General features: G+C 42.1%; 1 protein-coding gene across 2 annotated transcripts in view; it reads left to right on the top strand.

The window, feature by feature from the left end:
- skap2 (src kinase associated phosphoprotein 2) overlaps window positions 1–21198 on the top strand; it is a 389104-nt gene that overhangs the window by 280552 nt on the left and 87354 nt on the right. For both annotated transcript variants that reach the window (XM_070880818.1, XM_070880817.1), the window contains exon 10: window positions 17638–17718. In XM_070880818.1, the coding sequence (XP_070736919.1) occupies window positions 17638–17718 (81 nt within the window). The remainder of the gene's footprint in view (window positions 1–17637; window positions 17719–21198) is intronic.

Here is a 21198-nt window from a genome sequence, read left to right as displayed (position 1 = left end):
AGGAGTGTGAAATTCTGGGTGAAATAAACCTAGTGAGAGAGGAGGTATTAAGGGTTTTAGCAGCTTTGAAAGTAGATCAGTCCCCAGGCCCGGATGAAATGCATCCCAGGCTGTTGAGTGAAGTAAAAGAGGAAATAGCAGAGACCTTGACCATCATTTTCCAGTCCTCTTTGGTTGTGGGCATGGTGCCGAAGGACTGGAGGACTGCTAATGTGGTACCCTTGTTTAAGAAGGGAGAAAGGGATAGGCCAAGTAATTACAGGCCTGTCAGCCTAACCTCAGTGGTGGGAAAAATATTAGAAAATTTCCTGAAAGACAGGATAAATCTGTTTTGGAAAGGCAAGGATTAATTATGGACAGTCAGCATGGATTTGTTAAGGGAAGATCATGTTTGACTAACCTGATTGACCCTCCTGGTTACCTCCTCAAAAAATTCAATGAGGATAGTGCGTATGATGTAGTGTATATGGACTTTAGCAAAGCTTTTGATAAAGTCCCACGTGGTAGATTGGTCACGTAGGTTAAAGCCCATGGGATCTAGGGCAAAGTGGCTAGTTGGATCCAAAATTGGCTTGGAGGTAGGAAGCAAAGGGTAATGGTTGATGGATGTTTTTGTGACTGGAAGGATGTTTCCAGTGGGGTTCCGCAGGGCTCAGTACTGGGCCCCTTGCTTTTTGTGGTATATAATCAATGATCTAGATTTGAATATCGGGAGTATGATTAAGAAGTTTGCAAATTACACTGTGTGGTTGATAATGAAGAGGATAGTCATGGACTGCAGGAGGATATCAATCTACTGGTCAGGTGGGCAGAGCAATGGCCAATGGAATTTAATTCGGAGAAGTATGAGGTAATGCACTTTGTGAGGGCTAATAAGGAAATGGTATACACATTAAGCGGTAGCCCACTTAATAGTGTAGATGAACAAAGGGACCTTGGAGTGCTTGTCCACAGATCCCTGAAAGTAGGAGGCCAGGTGGATAAGGTGGTTACGAAGGCATACGGAATGCTTGCCTTTATTAGCCGAGGCATAGAATACAAGAGCAAGGAGGCCATGCTTAAATTGTATAATACTCTGGTTAGGCCACAGCTGGAGTACTGCGTGCAGTTCTGGTCGCCATATTATCGGAAGGACGTGATTGTACTAGAGAGGGTGCAGAGGAGATTTACTAGGATGCTACTTGGAATGGAGAATCTTAGCTATGAGAACAGATTGGATAGGCTGGGTTTGTTCTCATTGGAACAGAGGAGGTTGAGAGGAGACCTCATTGAGGTGTACAACATTTTGAGGGGCCTGGATATAGTGGATAGCAAGGGCCTATTTCCCTTGGAGGTCAATTACGAAGCGGCATAATTAAGTTGTTTGGTGGAACGTTCAGAGAGGATTTGAGGGGGCCACGCAGTGGGTAGTGGGGGTCTGGAACTCACAGCCTGGAAAGGTGGTGGATGCAGAAACCCTCACCACATTTAAAAGGTGCTTGATGGGCACTTAAAGTGGACAGAGCTGGTAAGTGGGATTAGACTGGATAACCTCTTGTTGGCTGGCGCAGATATGATCGTAAGTACTGCAGGGAATCGAATATGGCCAGGGTGATCTCCTAAACTAGTTTCGATCGCCTGGATGGGTCGGAGAGGAATTTTCCCAGATTTCTTTTCCCCAATTAGCCTGGGTTTTTAATCTGGTTTTGGCCTCTCCCAGGAGATCACTTGGCTCCGGTTGGGGTGATGTGTAGAATGTTTCAGTGCAAGGGGTGTCGCAGTTGAGTTGGGTGCTCTTTACCTTTCCTTCATTGTTCATAGGTTTATATGTAACCTTCAGGGCTGCTGACCGAGGGCCGTGTGGCTCTTTGTCGGCCGGCGCAGACACGATGGGCTGAAATGGCCTCCTTCTGCCCTGTAGATTTCTATGTTTTCTTTTTATATTTCTGGCCTCTCGCGCAACTCTGATTTTCATCGTTCTACCATTGGCTGCCGTACCTTCAGCTGTCTAGGCTCTAAGCACTAGAATTTACTCCACAAACCTCTCCGCCTTTTTACACCTCTTTCTTTTCCTTTAAGACACTCCTTAAAACCTACCTCTTTGACCAAACTTTTGGTCACCTGTCCTAATATCTCATAGGATTACATAGGATGACATAGGATCCACGGCACAGAAACAGGCCATTCGGCCCAACCTATCCATGCCGGCATTTATGCTCTACTCGTCTTTCCTCATATAAATCTATCAGCGTAACCCTCAGTTCCCTTCTCCCTCATATGCTTGTCTAGCCTCCTCTTACATAAATCTATACTATTCGCTTCAACCACTCCCTCTGGTAGCGAGTTCTACATTCTCACCACTCTGGGTAAAGAAGTTTCTTCTGATTTCCCTATTGGACTTATTTGTGACTATCTTCTATTGATGGCCTCTGGTTATGCTCTTCCCCACAAGTGGAAACATTCTCTCTCTATCCATTCTATCAAAACCTTTCATAATTTTAAAGACCTCTATTGGGTCACCCCTCGGCCTTTTTTCAAGAAGACCCAGCCTGTTCATCCTCCTGATATGTATACCCTCGCATTTCTGGTATCATCCTTATAAATCTTCTCTGCACCCTATCCAGTGCCTTTATATCCTTTTTATAATATGGCAATCACTACTGCATGGAGTACTCGAAGTGTGGTCTAACCAAGGTTCGATACAAGTTTAGCATAACTTCCCTACTTTTCAAATCTATACCTCTAGAAATCTACCTTAGTGCTTGGTTTGCTTTTTTATGGCCTTGCTAACCTGAGGTGCAACTTTTAGTGATTGTTGTATTTGTACTCCGAGATCCCTTTGTTCCTCTACCCGACCTAGACTGGCCCCCTCCAAGTAATAAGTGACCTCCCTATTCTTCCTACCAAAATGCATTACCTCACATTTATCTGTGTTAAACTTCATTTGCCAATTATTGGCCCGTTCTGCAAGTTTATTGATGACCTCCTATAATTTGTTGCAGTCCTCCTTAGTATTGACTATCCTCTCCAATTTGGTGTCATCCGCAAACTTAAAAACTGTGTTTTTGATTCCAAAGTCTAAATCGTTAATGTAAATTGTGAACAGCAGTGGTCCCAGCACTGATCCTTGTGGAACACCACAACCCACTTTCTGCCACTGTGAATAGCTACCCTTTCCTCCAACTCTGCTTTCTAACTTGAAGCCAACTAGCTATCCATTCTGCTACTTGTCCCCTGACTCCGCATTCTCTGCCCTTGTTCATCAGTCTATTATAGGGTACCTTATCGAAGGCCTTTTGAAAATCTAGATAAATTACATCCACTGTCTACTCTCTCTGTTACCTCTTCAAAAAATTTAATATTTTGATCCAACAAGACTTTACCTTTTGAAATCCATGCTGACTATTCGTTATTATATTTTTTGTTTCTAGATGTTCTTCTATTCTCTCTCTTAGTAGGGATTCCATTATTTTTCCTATCACTGATGTTAAGCTGACTGGTCTATAATTCCCTGGACATGTTCTATCCCCCTTCTTAAAAAAGGTATTATGTTAGCTATCTGCCTGTCCTCTGGCACGACACCTTTTTCTAATGAATTATTAAATATGTGTCGTAATGCCTCGGCTATCTCTTCCCTAGATTCTTTTAAAATGCGAGGCTACAATCCATCCGGATCAGGAGTTTTATCCTCTTTGAGTTTAATTCGTTAATTTAATGTATTCCCTCTTTTTATTTTAAATGCACTTATCTCATTACTAATCTCATCATCCAATGTCATGTCCACCTGTTCTATCTCCCTGGTAATTACCAAAGCAAAATAATGATTTAATATTTCTGGCATCTCCCTATGGTATTATCCTGTCTATTCCTTAATGGCCCTATTCCCATCCCAACCTTCCTTTTTTATTGATATCCCTGTAAAATATTTTACTATTTTGTTTTATGTTCCTTAATAATTTAATTTCATAATTCCTTTTTGTCTTCCTAATTGTTTTTTTGAAAACTCTCCTAATCTTTTTGTATTAACTCTTATCACGCACTCACCTGCTGTCTATGTACTTAATGTCTAACTCTTTTCCAACCCTCAATTGTTCCCTTATGTCTTTATTCATCCATGGAATCTCATTAGTGTTTAATTTGTCCTTTCCTTTTAATGGAATATATTTTTCCTGCACTCTGTTCAACACTGTTTTAAATGCTTCCCATTATTGTTCTACATTGTTGTTTGCCAATATTGTTGCCCATTTTATTTTCCCAGATTCTATGCTAAGCCCCTGAAAATCAGCTTTTCTCCAATATATTAACCTGATTTTTTTTTTTGGTCATACTTATGTCCTTCTCTATTATAATCTTAAAGCGTATTATATTATGGTCACTATTGCCGAGATGTTTCCCTACCTTTTACTTCTCTTATCTGCTCTGGTTCATTCCCCATTGCTAGATTCAATAGTGAATCCTCCTTTGTTGGGCTTTTTACATATTGGGTTAGAAAGGAGTCATGTATACATTGTAGGAACTCCATTCCCTTATACCCTTTATCTACCTCTTCTGTCCAGTTAATATTGGGGTAGTTGAAATCCCCCATGATTACTATTCTATATTTTATACTCATTTCCCTAATTTGTCTGCATATTTCTTCCTCCACCTCCCTGCCACTATTAGATTGTCTGTAGCCTATGCCTATTTGTGTGATTTATCCTTTAATATCTCATTTCTATCCATCTGGATTCTATTTTTGTCTTGCTGATAGCTGCGTCCCTTTTTTCTACAACCATTATGTTATCCCTAATAAGTACAGCTACTCCACCTCCCCTTTTTCCCCCTCTATCTTTTCTAAATATGTCATACCCTACAATGTTTAATTCCCAGTCCTGATTTTTCTGTAGCCATGTCTCAGTCATCCCTACTTTGTCTGGTTCCTCGCAACACATGATTGCCTCCAGCTCCCTTGTTTTATTACGGACACTGTGTGCATTACTGTACAGACAGTTTAACTAATTTTTAATAGGATTTCCTCTCACTTTATGTTTAACTATCTTTTTAGACTCCTGTTCTGTAACTCTATTTACTCCCTTGCTATCAATATCCTCCCTTACTTTATTCTTTCCTATCCTCTCTTCCTGTTTTGTTTATATTTAGGCTGGTTATGTTTCTTGTAGATCCCTACCCCCATCTTACTAGTTTAAAGCCTTTGCCACCTCCCTATTTACCCTTCCCGCTAGGACATGGGTCCCATCCAATTCAGGTGGAGCCTGTCCCATCGGTACAGCTCCTGTCCCAGAACTGGTGCCAGTGTCCCATGAAAAGGGACCCCTCTTTCCTACACCAGCACTTTAGCTACGTGTTAATTCTGCTTCTATGCCAATTTGCACAAGGCTCGAGCAATAATCCAGAGATTATTACCCTTGAGGTCCTGCTTTGTAATTTAGAGCCTAACTCCTGATACTCTTCCAACAGGACCGCATCCCTGTTCCTACCTATGTTGTTTGTTCCACATGGGCCATGACAACTGGATGTACCCCCTCCCTTTCCAAGTTCCTCTCCAGCTGCAATGAGACATCCCTTGCCCTAGGCAGCACACCCTTCTGGATTCGTGTTCTTGGCTGCAGAGGATGCTATCTATCCCCCTAGTTATAGAGTCCCCTATTACTACTACATTTCTATTCTGCTCTTTCCCTCCCTTTCTCCCCCCGAACAGCCTTCTGAGCAACAATGCCTTAGTCTGCATTGTGGCTGACCTCCCTGCAGTCTTTTTCCTTGTCCTCACAGATGGTGAGTACATCGTACCTGTTGGACAGGACCAGTGTCTGCAGGACCTCCTTCTCGATCTCTCCTAAATCCCCGCTACCCGGCTCCCTAACAGTCACACCCGCCCTTTCCTGAACCTGTGCTTTCCTCTGGGGTGTGACTGTATTCTGTATTCTGGATAAAACTGTCCAGAAATTCCTCACCCTCCCTTAAGTGTCTCCAACTCTCACTCTAGCTCAATGACTCTGAGCCAGAAAGATTCGAGATGGAAACGTCTCCTGCAGACGTGTTTGCTCGGGACAGTCTCGCGTCCGCAAACTCTCACATACTGCAGTCCAGAAACACAACCTGCCCTGCCATATTTTAGACTAGCCTTATTTTATTTATTTAATTAGTTGAAGTCTTTATTCAACAATTATTTATAGTTAAATTAATTAGGTTAACTAGTTAAGCTATAAATTTAATACACTCGTTATAGTTTTTTGGTCCTCATTTAAAACACTGTCCTAGTTTAGAGAGGAAAAAATCTTAATACTTACCAACAATCACTTACCTGCTGTCCTGTGACGTCACTCCTTGTTTTCTTTTGGAAATACACAGTGGAAGGTGCACCGCCACCACTGGTGCCTCCGATTAGGTCCGTGCTGTTCCTCCGCTCTCTGCTTTATGTTCCACTGCCGCCGCTGGTGCCGCTGATTAAGTCTTCTTAGGCAGTCCCTCATATAGAGGATGACTTGCTTCATCGCCAAAAAGGGATGAGTTCACAGGTGTTTCAATGAAGGACCTAATATTCCGGATCCCGAACTACATCTTGAAGGGTGGAAGATGCCTGTGCGTGGATTTTTTTAACCACATGGGCTTGACAGAGCTTGGTCTAGTGGCAACGGTTAACCAAAACGACTGGAGACTAGCTCTGCTGCATAGACCTAGTACACGCACATATCAGTGTGGGCTGGCCTGTGCTGCTCCAGGACCCTTGCCTCTTCTGAGTCCGATAACTCAGGCCTCTCCTGGGCTCCGATCACATCCCTCTACGAACTCTTGCCGCTGCTTCGCCCCGCCCGACAGTATCTCCAGCCTATCCTCATAACTAAAATCTAACATCTCCATATGTGATTGGTGTGAAGCGCCTTGGGAGGTTTTTATTATGTTAAGGACTCTATATAAATGCAAGTTCTTGTTGTTGTATTCCCAAAAACCAGCTTGCAAAATGGTAACTGCTCCCACACACACATTGGAGATTCATTGTATCTCAAGGTTTTTTTTTAAGTGCTCAAGCACTATGCATGCAGGACTTTCCTGTGTTTTTTAAACTCAGGGCTGTACTATTGGCTCCCTTGCACGTCTGGTAGCGCCCCGGAGGGGGTGGTAAAGGGTGTCTGAAGGTGTAACTGTGGGTGGCCAGTTTTTAACCACCCAGCCGGCAAATTCGGCTACAGGTTTGTGGTGGCGCAAAAACTTACCGCTCCACCTTCTAGTTTCAATGAGATCATGATGTCAATTGTCATGCAACATTCCATTAGCGCCTCGGCTGCAAAATTAGGCCCAACGCCGCATTAAACATCCGCCCCAAGTGACGCCTGAAAAACCAGGCGGTCCCACGGTCGTGTAGGCGGTATTTACCGCATATTTAAATTGAGGGAGGAGGATACTAAATTGAGGTCACATTGACTGCAACGTTTGCACACAGCACGCTGCATGAAACTCTGACTTGAAAGAACTAGTTTTATCTGCCATTATAGTGTCCTTACAACTTCAGTGAAAACATTTAATGGGGGCATTACTAGTTCGCCAGCGTATCATGCTCTATGCTATTGCTAGGCGGCATCAGGATAGAAGGAGGGCTTGTGGCCATGTCGGCGCACGGATGAAGAGAGGCCGCAGACGTCTGGGGAGGAGGGCTTACCCCCGACGGGTTTATAGGCACCAACATTCATACCTCCAGCTCTCTGAGAAGCAGTGTGTGAGAAGGTTGCACTTCCAAAAGGAAGTGCTGACTGAGATATACCGTCTCCTACAGAGAGACCTACAGCCTTACAGCGCCAACACGACTGCGCTGCCTGTCGCAGTGAAGGTGACTGTGGAGCTGGCCTTCTATACCTCCGGCTCCTTCCAGGCTGCAGCAGGGGTCATATGCAGCATCTCTCAATACACTGCACATCGCAGCATTCGCCACATCATAAAAGCTCTGTCGCCCGCAGAATGAACTTCGTAACATTCCCAGTGAGTAGGGAGAGCCAGAATGAGCAGGCATGTGGGTTTGGCAGAATTGCAGGCTTCCCAAGGGTTCAAGGTGCCACTGGCTGCGCACACGTGGCCTTGTAAGCACAATTACACAATGCAAAACTGAAAGGGATACCACTCCCTAAACGTTCATCCTCAAAGTGAATGCCCGCTACCTAGGGAGCGCACGTGATGCTTTCATCTTGCGTGAGAGCTCTGTCTCACGATTGTTTCAGCCACCAAGGGAAGGGCGCGTCTGGCTGCTCGGGGACAAAGGATACGACCTAGCCACCTGGCTCAGAACTCCCTTCCGCAACCCCACCACAGAAGTGGAGCAGCAGTACAATGAGAGCCATGCAGCCACCAGCAACATCATAAAACAGACAATTGGTGTGTTCAAGCAATGATTCTGATGCCTGGACTGCTCTGGAGGCAGCCTTCAATACTTTCCTCAACAGGTATCCGAATTCATTGTGGTGTGCTGCATGCTGCACAACTTGGCCATTATGAGGGGCCAGGCATAGTCAGTGGGGATTGCAGGCCCACCTTCGGAGGAGGATGATGACGAAGAGGAGCCTGACTAGGCTCCGATTTGACAGCCACACCATCCACGGGGGAGGCAACATGGAGATGCTGCCGGACCAAGAGCCGCACGTCGGCAGCTTATAATTGATCGGTCCTCTTGAATGGAGGAAGCTGAGGGATGGAGCTAATACCGGCCACGCTATGTGTCACCATAAAGGCACATCTCCGGTAAACTTTGGAATGATACACAAGACACCAATGGCAAAGGGTCAGTCACATTTTACTGGAACAAGTAAGTGAGGAACAGCTTGTGGCTGAGGGAGGATATCTGTAAGGTGGGAGCTTTTACTTATATTTGAAGCTGTTAACTCATCAATTGATTCAATGCCCACTGAACTCTCGCCTCAGCTTGACAGACATGGTCCACGACCAGCGTGGGCCCCGTGGGCGAGCTGTCAAATGCAAAAGGTAAGCTAAAAATCATTCTTAAGTGGCTCTGAACAAGCCACTAATTACTTAAATTGAGTTGCCAGCCGCTGCCTGTTGGGCCTGTTCAGCACTGACGGACCCAACATCGGGAAAGACACGTGGGAGCAAGTTGACAGTGGGTTCCTGACCTGCTGACAAAAATATCAAATTTCCCACCCGATCTGCCACCAATCCCACCTGCTGACCCCCCAGAAAATTCCAGCCCCAGTTTCTATCAGAAGTCAGGGCACAACACAAAAATGTTGATTAAAATAAGGCAATTTTGAGTGCGGCTCATTCCATTTATTTTCTAATTTCCTGATTTGCTTGGACTGTAAACCAACTGTGGACAAAAGGGAAGGCCTATGCCAATCTGAACCATATATGAGATGATGCATAAGAATAGCTGTCCAATTTTCTCTCTTTGGGAAAATGTCTAACTTATGCACAACTAAGAAAATTTGTATTGTGAGTTGTAGGTAATAGTCCTCTTATGTCTCTACGGTTTAGCTACATAGATAAAGCAAAATACAGTACTGGTAAAATGCATTTCTTACTGTAGCTGCAATACCACAGCAAAGATTCACCATGATAGTTTCAGAACTGTGCAAAAAATATCCACCTTTGTGTTCTGTAATGCCTGCAACATTTAAATTAATCAGTCATATTTTTAGTAAACAACAAATTGAACAAATATTAATTAGGCATATTCATAACCTTTTAAGCTCTGAAAAAACATGGATAATAAATGTTCTTATAATTTCATTATTTACCTTACTTAAATGTTTTATGCATGATTTAACATGGTAAAGCAGTTGTTTATATGTATTGCTGATGAGAAATGACCCTTACCTTTGCCACTTCAAAGCTATGTGATTAGAATGATAAGCCAAAATTTGAAAGGTTTTGATGGCAGCTGAATGGTGTGTAAATACAAGCTGTTTATTTGCCAGAACCTTCCAGATTTATGATTACTATGGAAACCACATAATGAATACTTTACAACCATCTGTGTGGTTTGATTTTTTTTTTCTGCATTGCTGAGTTGTTTTTGTTTACTATGGTTAAAATTCTGCGAATAGCTTGTCAAATGTCAGTGTCGGCTACAAACTGAACATAATTAATCACAAAGATGACAACCTGTCAATCATCCAGACTAAGGCATCATTGATTGATGTTATTATGTACAATGACCAAGAGAGGTGTGCTAATCAAAATGCTTGTTTTGTATTGTTTTATAAATCACATTGTCAGTCTTAACCAATAGCTACCATATATTCAACACAAGAGCATTATGTATTGTGACTGTCTTTGTAAAATGGGTCTGATAGCACTGCTCCCAAAAGACTGGGTGGGGATACTAGCACCACTAATCTATAATGCAATGTTCTTTAAAAATCTATATTTCAACATTAAAAGCTTGATATTTCTTACCCCAAAAACTTGCAGGTGCATTTTGACTGGAAAGGTCTTGGATTTGATCTCTCATCTGATCTTACCAGGGGGAAATGTTGGGGGCTGAACAATTGGCTGAGTGTTTCTTGGATTGGGGGGGTGTGGATGGGGGGGCAGGGAGTCGGCTACAATTTCCACTACTCTTCATTACTCTTGACTCCTGCTGGAAAGTGAATGTGTGAATGTTGCATTAGCACAGAATTGGATTTGGGTGCGATGACCCCTCATAGTCCTATTGCCACTCCTTGGGAACATACATAAAAAAGTGCCCGCTTGAGTGAGGTAAAGGAAGCCTGCTGATGGATGTGGAATAGTACGCCATTATAAAATTTTAACTGGGACATATCTTTGGAGTGCCAAAACATATTTAAAATTCAAAAGACTGACTGATATTTAATGGCAAACTGCAATCAAGAAAATGCTGCAAGGTATGCAACTTCAGGACAATTTTTAAAAGTAACTTGATTCTCTTCTGTCAGTTCCTTGTGTCTTACAGCCCAAACTGTTTAGTACACCTCACAACCATAAAGACTGTTTGCATAAGTGGCCTTATGAGCTTTAACAACATATGAACACAAAAAATAGGAGCAGGAGTAAGCCATATGGCCCCTCGGGCCTGCTCCGCCATTCAATAAGATCATGGCTGATCTTCAACCTCAACTCCACTTTCCCACCCGATCTCAATATCCCTTGATTCTCCTAAAGTCCAAAAATCTATATTTCAAGCCTTCAATATAAGATTCAGCATCTACAGCCCTCTGGGGCAGAGAATTCCAAAGATTCACAACCCTCTGAGTGAAGAAATTCCTCCTCATATCGGTCCCTTATCCTGAGACAATGGCCCCTATTTTCCACATTGGATTTTTGGTGCCCGTACATGTTAATGAACGATTTTTTTTGTGTACGTTCGCAGCAGAAAAAAAATCCGGACTTTCGCCAAAGAAATATTTGAATTTCACGCCGTGCTCTCCAAAGTTAGGCTGGGGGGCAGAGCTTCAGGTCTGCGCTAAAATCTCTCTGGGCATGCGTGAAAAGCTGAAGTTGCCAGGGCAACCAGAGAAGCTGAAGCCCGCTTCCCCAAAAGGACTGCTACCCCACCGCTGTCGAAAGTGCCACAAAGGACTTCTCCCCCCAGCTGGACCCGCTGCCACTCCCGACAGCTGGACCCACGGCCACCACACTTCCCCCCCCCACCCCCCTCGGCTGGACACGTTGTATTCCCGGACCAAATGGCCCTCCCACTCCCGAACTTCAACTTGCAGGGGAAGCAAGACTGAGTGGGGGTGGGGGGACGGGGCCATTTGGCCCAGGATTGCAGCGGGGGAAACAGTCCTTATGACCCGGAAATCATCTTCCCTTGCTCCAAAAAGAGTTCCTTGTGAGGAAAAAAAAAAGTATTTTATTTTGTATTCTTAGCGCCTCGCTCCTGTCCTCTTGAGCGCGCGCCGATTCCTTAACTTCACAGATGGTTTTTTTTGGCGGTGCTTTTGGTCAGTGTGCGCCGCGCTGAAAAAATTCATGGCCGACCAAAATCAATTAAGTGCACAAAAACGGCGCCTGATCCCATTTTGACTCGGGTCGGCGCCAAAAAATTGCTATGGTTAAAAAAAACTGCCGCACACAGTCGGCGCCGGCGTCCAAACGTTGGCGAAAGTTGGAAAGGGAGTATTTCACGCCAAAAAACAATTGGACGCCAAAAAACGGCGCACATCATGGAGAAAATAGGGGCCATCGCCCCCTTGTTCTAGACATTCCAGCCAGGGGAAACAACCTCTCAGCATTTACCCTGTCAATTTCCTTCAGAATCGTTTGTTTCAATGAGATCACCTCTCATTCTTCTAAACTCCAGAGAGTATAGACCCATTCTACACAATCTCTCATCATAGGACAGCCCTTTCATCCCAGGAATCAATCTAGTGAACCTTTGTTGCACTGCCTCCAAGGCAAGTATATCCTTCCTTCGATAAGGAGACCAAAACTGTGCACAGTACTCCAGGTGTGGTCTCACCAAGGCCCTGTACAATTGTAGCAGGACTTCCTTACTCTTATACTCCAAACCCCTTGCAATAAAGGCCAACATGCCATTTGCCCTTCTTATTGCTTGCTGTACCTGCATGCTTGCTTTCTGTGTTTCTTGCATGAGCATACCCAAATCTCTCTGAACACCAAAGGGTAGAAATTGCCCTCCTCCCGACACAGGGCGCACCTAACATTTTTTTAAGTCTTTAGACCGGAGAAATTCAGCACTTTTTTTTCTCTGCGGTACTGTGCTCCTGTCGAGTGCGGGGCGGAAGTGACCTCACAGCGGGTCTGCCACCCCGATCAGTCATCAGAGCCATGCTGATGCGTCACAATGTCTCTCCCCTTCAGTTAAATGGGAGAGCTGCTGCGAACTCTGCAGATTTTTTAGTTAGGTCCACTGGGCCACCAGGGAGGGTTTCGGCTGGGCCAGCGGCCTGGCACCCAAAGGGGGTTGCCAGGCTGCCTGTTTGCGGCCCGGCCAAACCCGGGGGCATAATTGTCGAGCCGACCTGGCAGTCAGCTGACAAAAAAAAATAAGATGGCGGTCGCGGCAGTGCGCCCTCCCCTTTAAGGGCGGCCATGCCGCCATTTCACACAGAGTGCATCGACAGCAAAAGCTGTCGGGGGCACCGGCCAGCTGCATGGCCTCTTCCGTGGGGCAATTTCGGATAAGAGACAATTTCGCGAGGGGGTCCCCGCCAGTCGGAAAGGGGTTGGTGCATGCACGCCGCAGCGGAAAAACGGGCAGAGTAGTCCCAGACACTGCTCCACTCCTGAGGTAGGGCAATTTCTAAAATGGCGACCCCTCTACGGAGAGTCGGCAGCCATTCCGCGCCGCCCCGTGGCTGCCGCTTTCCGCCGGTAGAGGCCTTATCGGGAGGGGCAATTTCAGCCCCCAACATTTAAACATTTCTCACCATTTAAAAAATATTCTGTTTTTCTATTCTTCGTACCAAAATGAATAACTTATTTTCTATGTTTACCATACTGCCCATTCACGTAATCTATCGATATCCCTATATCCATGCTAATACATTACCTCCAATCCCTTGAGCCCTTATCTTGTGTAATAATCTTTTATGTGGCACCTTATCGAAAGTCTTTTGGAAATCCAAATATATTATATCCACTAGTTCCCCTTTATCTACCCTGCAAGTTACACCCTCAAAAAACTCTAATAAATTTGTCAAACACGATTTCCCTTTCATAAAACAATGTTGACTCTGCCAATCATGTTATGATTTTCTAAGTGCCCTGATACCAGTTTCTTATCAATGGATTCCAGCATTTACCCGATGACTGATGTCAAGCTAACTGGCCTGTAGTTCCCTGTTTTCTCTCTCCCTCCTTTCTTGAATAGCGGTGGTACATTTGCTACCTTCCAATCTGCTGGAATCTAGGAAATTTTGGAAGATCAAAACCAAGGCATCCACTATCTCTGCAGCCACTTCTTTTAGAACCCTACGATGCAGGCCGTCAGGTCCAGGCAGTTTGTCGGCTTTTAGTCCCATTAGTTTTGTAAGTACTTTTCTCTACTTATATTAATTTTATTAAGTTCCTCACCTTCATCAGACCCTTGGATCCCACCATTTTCGGTTTGCTTTTTGTGTCTTCTACCATGATGATAGATAAAAAATATTTGTTTAACTTTTCAGCCATTTCCTTATTCTCCATAATAATTTCTCCTGTCTCAGCCTTTAAGGGACCAATGTTTACTTTTGCTACTCTTTTCCTTTTTACATACTTGTAGAAGCTCTTACAATCTGTTTTTATATTTCTTGCTAGCTTTCTCTCATTCTGTTTTTTCCCTTTCTATCAATTTTTTGGTCATCCTTTGCTGGTTTCTGAAACTCTCCCAATCCTCAGGCTGATTACTATTCTTTGCAACATTATAAGCTTCTTCGTTCAATCTAATGCTGTCCTTTGCTTCTTTAGTTAGCCACGGATGGATCAGTTTTCCCATGGAGTTTTTCAATGGAATGTATTTTTGTTGAGATTTATGAAATATTTCTTAAACTGCTAGCCACTGCTTATCTATCTCCATACCTTTTAATCTATTTTTCCAATCTACCTTAGCCAACTCACCCCTCATACCTATGTAATTGGCATTATTTAAGTTTGAGACAGTTTCGGACTGAGGCAAGCCACTCTCAAATTTAATGTGAAATTCTAACGTATTATGATCACTCTGACCCAGAGGATCCCTTATTATAAGATTGCTAATTAACCTTCTCTCATTGCACAATATAAGATGTAAAATAGCCTGTTCCTGGTTGGTTCCATGACACATTGTTCTAGGAAACTGTCCTGAATTCATTCCATTAAATCGTCCTCCAGACTACCTTTGCCAATTTGATTTGCCCTGTCTATGTGAAGATTAAAGGCCCCACGATTATTGCATTATCTTTGTTACAAGCTCCTACTATTTCTTGATTAATATTCTGTCCAATGGTATAGCTACTGTTAGAGGACCTATATACTACTCCCACCAGTGTTTTCTGCCCCTTTGTTATTCCTTATCTCCACCCATACTGATTCTACTTCCTGATCTTTCGAGTTGAGACCCTTTCTCTCTACTGTCCTTATGTCGTCCTTTATTATCAGAGCTACACCCCCTCCTTTTCCATTCTGCCTGTCTTTTCGAAATGTCAAGTGCACTGGAACATTTAGTTCCCAACCTTGGTCATCTTGCAACCATATCTCCATAATGGCTATTAGATCAAACCCATTTATCTCTATTTGTGCCACTAGTTCATCTATCTTGTTACAAATTGCATTCAGATAAAGAGCCTTTAGTTTAATTTTTTTACCATTATTCCCTGCTTTGACCTTATTCTCTGCTACATTGCTATCGTTAAACTCTCTGTCCCTTCCTGTCACACTCTGCGTATCTTTACCCAAATCGCTATATTGCCTTGACCTTTCTCTTTTTAGATTTCTAAATGTCCCCTCACCTGACGTCTTTCCCTTTCCCCACCCCCACCCCCTTTTTTTAGTTTAAAGCCCTATCTACAGCCCTAGTTATTTGATTCGCCAGGACGTTGGTCCAAGCCCGGTTTAAGTGGAGCCTGTCTTGACGGAACAGCTGCCTCTCCCCAGTACTGGTTCTAGTGCCCCATGAATTGAAACCCCTTCTTCTCACACCACTCTTTGAACCACACATTTAGCTCTCTGATTTGCTTGACCCTATACCAATTTGCACGTTGCTCAGATTGTAATCTTGAGATTATTACTCTTAAGGTTCTGCTTAATAATTTAGAGCATAGCTCTTCAAACACCCTCAGAAGAACTTCATTCTTAGTTATACCTATATCATTGGCTCATACATGTAACACAACAATTGGATCTTCCCCCTTCCACTTCTAGTTTTTCTCCAGCCACGAGGAGATATCCTTAGCCCTGGCAATACAGCCTTCGGGACTCTCTTTCGTGGCTGCAGAGAACAGTATCTATCCCCCTGACTATACTGCCCCTACCACTACCACATTCCTTCCTTCTCCCCCTGTACCACAATTCTGTGGTCAGTTTGCCCAACCTCCCTGCTGTCCTTTTCCTCATCCATATAGATAGCAAGTACTTCATACCTGTTGGACAAGGTCAAGGGCCGAGGCCCATCACTACATCCTGGGTCCTCATATCTGTCTGACTCACAGTCACACCTTCCTATCCCTGACCACTGATGATCTCTAAAGTACTACTTAATCTAAAGGGTGTGACTGCCTCCTGGAACAAAGTGTCCAGGTAACTCTTCCCCTCTCTGATATATTGCAGTGTCTGCAGCTTGTATTGCAGCTCAACAACTCTGAGCCAAAGTTCCTCAAGTTGCAGACACTTACTGCAGATGTGGTTGCTCAGGATCGCGATGCTCTCCACAAACTCCCACATTCTACAGTTATAACACACCACCTGTCCAACCATTTCTAACCTTGTTTTATTTATTAGTTAAAGCTTTTATTCATCAATATTTTAGTTTTACTGTTTGATTATTTTATCTAGTTTAAGTTATTAAGTTATTAACTTATTAAGTGTTCGCAAGTTAGTTTCTCAGCTCTTAATTTAACCCCCTTCCCTAACTTAGAGCAAAAAGAAAAGCTGTAATAATCACCAACCAATCACCAGCCTGTTCTCCTGTAACGTTTTTGAATCGGAGACTCGCTGCTGCCGCTGTTTTAATTCACGTCCGCTCTCGGGCCGTGTTTTATCCTCTTTATCGCCGCTGCCACTGCATTAAATGTTCTGAAAATTGTGTCTTGGTGGTTCATATGCAACCATCCTACACAAATGATGTAACAATTTAGTGGATTACCTAAGAAGTCAAGAAATACTTGATATATTTTGTTCCTTTGGTATTTATCTGAAATATTGTCCTATGATAAAAATTCTACACTTGCTGGAAATTCTGAATTTATACTCGATATGTATTGAATATAGTGTGTGATTTTTTTTTCTACAACCTATGCCAATCTGTTTACTAAAAATGACAAAGTACTTAAAAAGTTCAGCTGTGGAAAATAATGTTTAAAAACCTCTGAACAACTACAGGTGTTGTGAATGCATAATTATGCAAAGTAACTTGATCCTTTACAGCATTGATACTTTACAATGGAAATTCTAGACTACAATTGTATGGGGGAAATAAATGTAGAAATTGCTTGTGATTTGCAGTATGATAGGTTCAATAACTTTCACATGATTTATTTCTATGCACACTACTGTAAATATTCACTTTCTTCTAAATTACTGGATTAACTTCTTTGACATTGTTTAAAGAACTTAATTACAATACTATACCTGGCACAGTAGGACCACATTATCTAATTTCATGATTGGCTACAAATCAGAATGGTGGGAGTTGGGATTTTAGGTTGTATTCTATTGTATTTTTCAACTGCTGGACTAATAATATCTTGCATCAAATCTGGTGGACATGTATTTTTGGTCAGGTTGGGTCATGTCTTTTTTCCATTTAGAATAAAGCACTGCACAAAACTCTTCAGGAAAGATCAGGTTATGATTCAGGCTTGATTAGATTTAATATTTGCTTAGCTTCTTTCAACTGTATCAGCATCAAACTGTAATTCAATTAACTGCCAATTTCAATTATTCACTAGGAGGGTCTCCTCCACAATGGTGGATAATCAGGTTCCACTGTAATTGAATTATTTAATGCATGTAAATGATACTGTATTTATTATGATTATTACTTTATTTTACCAGAAGAGGAGAATGATTTCCCACAACCTCCACCACCATTCAATGAAGCTGACAAGAGCCAACACAGTGGTGGGAGTAGAGCAGGTACAGTGATTGGAAATATTTTTGAATAGTTTTAAGTTAAAGGTGAAGATCATTCGAGCATTAGCTGCTAGAATGTGTCCCAAGCAGCTTAATTTTTATTTTAAAATAAGGCTCCATTTCATCAGGCAAATGGTGGAGTGGCCATATTGGAATTAAATAAGACAAATGTGTTCCCTTGGAGTAGTTAATTTCCGATCATTGGTGTTACTGGATCAATTGGTTTGAGATTAAGTATAATTCTCACTCCCACACTCACTTTTCTCCATGAACCATTTAAATGTTAATATTTTGAAAAACTAGCTACCTAGGACATCCATTCATAGCATTGACATCTAGGATTAACTTCCCTCCCTCCCTTTGTCCCCCTCTCATCCTTCATGTTTCACTACACAATGAGTATCATCAAGCTATTCAACTGTGGAGAGCATCACAGCCAAGCCCAACCATATCCTTACCTGATGTCTACACAGTTGCACTTTCCACAAGGGGTCACTGTTTAGTGCTCAGGTATGGACATTCAGACTGATTTCCTCTCCTATCTCTCTAGCTGGAATCAAACAACTTGGCACAGCAATACATACTGGTAATTTTGCCTGCAACTTTCTGGTTTTGTACTGCACAAGGTGGTGCCTTAATGTATTAGGCCATTGGGGTGTGTTCATTTTCCTCTTTGTGGACAATACCTATTTGGAGGTGAGGTAGCCCTTTCAGCTTAAAGTACTTCTCCATCCTCTTCATAATTTTTTTAAAAATGTTTTAGAATTTTAACTCTTTAAAAAGGGAGAAATAATTTTTCAAGTGAGAAAGCATATTGAGTCTTCGTGATAGATCTGTCTTGAAATGGATCATAATGGTAATTAAGATCCTTCCTGGTTAGGATGGTGATTCTAATTGGCTGGTACTGAACAGTTGAATCTCCTGGGATAGGCATGTAGGACTTAAAATCATACTGATCCTGCTCAATGAATTGAGAGCAGGCTGATGACATACCTGTTAGATAAATCATTTGAGAAAATCGTCCAACATAGAAACCTCAGACGGCTAGCTAGCAACCTACTTTCACATAAGGAAAAGTAGGAATTCTGCTTCATCTTGTAAACCTTTCAATACTTCTAGAATATTCTCCTTTAAAGTAAATAGTTGACCTAATGGCATACTTAAAAAATATATATATTATTAGCTAATTAGCCTCACACTGAAAAAGTGATATTCAAAACTTTATATTGTATGCATCTTTTAATTCCCAAGTCATTTGTATCCTTTGTATGAAGTATTTCATTTGATCGCATATGTTGAATAGATAAATTAAAGCAGCTGAGATTTAACGCCTGACCCTAGCAGTGGAATAGTTCATTGACGCAGAAGAACATCATAAAACTGATATTTTTTCAAGCTTTTGAGCCCTTTATATGACCAATTTCTTTTAAGATTTTGTTGATAATGTGTAAATTGGGGATTGAAACAACTTTGACATTACTTCAGTTTTTTTTCTCCATAATCTGGTAACTGAGCTTTGAGAGATCCCAATCCTACCAAAAGGCAATGCTTTAGAAAGTAAGTTATGTTTATGGTGGTAGCCATTTTTATCAATGTAATTGCTTTGATGAGTAATATTTCCTAGAGTCCAACTACAAACCAGCCTGTATCTATCCCATTTACCAAAAAAAACCTGTGCAGTGCAGAGCCTCCATATATAGTTAGTATATAAACATTCTCTGAAAAGTGATTATCCTTCTCCCAATCATCACTTTCTACAGCATCCCCTATGGGAAGACAGGGAATCAGGTCTGGCTTTTTTCCAATTTTATGTACTTGTGTGGCAGCAGCAAAGTTCATAAGTATTGATTAGTGTATGGGGGGGGGGGGCACTTGAGAAGGATTTATAAAATAAGCCAATTTACTTCTGCCTGAATTAGTTTGTAATGACTCAATTACCTTTTATTTCTGTACAAAAGAGATTTAGGTGAATAAATTAGCAGATCATCATTGGGGAAGTGTCACCATGAAAGGACAGTTTATAGATATAATACACAGTTGCTGTCACACCTTTAAGATTGTAATATAGACATCTGTGTATACTTTGTGGTTTAGTGAAACAGACTTCTGTCATTCAGAGGCTGACATGGGACCTAGAGTTACCCTGGGGACAAGCAATGTAGATGTCTCTGAAAAGGTCAACTTGACACAGGCTCTGATGATCGACCCACTGCTCTGTCTGCTTTGATAAAAATCAGATAAACTTAAGACTGCTAATTGATCTGCAGCCTGCTTAAATGTTGGCCATGCATATCTTCATTGCATATGATTACTGTAGAAAGCAAATGAAGACTCATGGCTAAACATGTGAAATGCTGGTGACAGACAGAATAAAATCAGCAGGACCTGCATAGGGAGAGGTTTAGGGATATATTCTTATCTGCTTCAGTTTTGCATAAATGACTGTGAGCTAATTATCAATGTAACTAAAGAACAGCTACATATGTTCAGTTGGATCATGAAAGTGTGACCTTGCACAGTTGCGCTTAATTTCCTGTAGGAAATTTTCTGAAAACAAGATGCATCACTAACTCAAGGACACTGAATTCGATAAGACAACTCTGAGACACAGAAAGTGGGGCAGATCTGCTTCTTATCAGGAATTTACACCTCCCCACAACTAAATGTCAACTAAAGCAGGCTTTACTATTGTATCTTTAATGTGTCCTGCGAGGAAATGCAGTCTGGGTCACCTTCCTCCTCATGTACACCAAATACATCATTCCTTTAGCGCTGTCAAACAAAGAATGGGTGGACAGGCAGTATGTGCTCAGGAAGTTGCTTTTCAGATCATTTCCTATTACAGCATATGGAGAGGAAACAGAACCCAGTTTGAGGAAAACCCACAGAGGAAGTTAGAAGCAGGTTGCCGTTAGATTTTGGCTTACACATGAGCTTCACATAAAGGAAGTGGTCATTGGGTCATCTAATGATGGTGCTTGAGGATAACCAGAAAACATAGCCTGTGATTATTCATCTTAATTTGTTTGTTAGTTCTATTTAAAAAAAATAAAACAGCACAGTCTTGCTATATTTTATCTGTGTGCCAGAAATTTAGTTCTCATCTCTGAAATGTTCACGGTGTTGACACAGTATTCGATATAAGCAATTGTGATGAGGCTGCTGTTCAGTAATGACCTTTGCCCTTATCTAGACAGTTAACTTTGTAACACAAGAAGTTTGGTTGTCATGTAGAGCAGAAAGTAGACTAGGGTATTTCTTTCTTGCTGAGTATCTCTTAATATGAACTTCTGACCTTGCTAAAGAATGTCAGATATTTTCAGCCCCACTTTGCTTTACAGAGAAGAAACTATTGTTTAGATAAAATACTGGAGCTTTAGTTCGACATCAAGTAAAATATAAACTATGATAACTGTAACAATATTTTTTTCAGTAGTTGCCCACTTTGTTCCAAACTACTGGCATGCTAAATGTTAGTTATTT

The sequence above is a fragment of the Pristiophorus japonicus genome, chromosome 5 (assembly GCF_044704955.1).
Source record: "Pristiophorus japonicus isolate sPriJap1 chromosome 5, sPriJap1.hap1, whole genome shotgun sequence".
NCBI classification, from domain to species: Eukaryota; Metazoa; Chordata; class Chondrichthyes; family Pristiophoridae; genus Pristiophorus; species Pristiophorus japonicus.
This window is presented reverse-complemented; position numbering and strand designations above follow the sequence as displayed.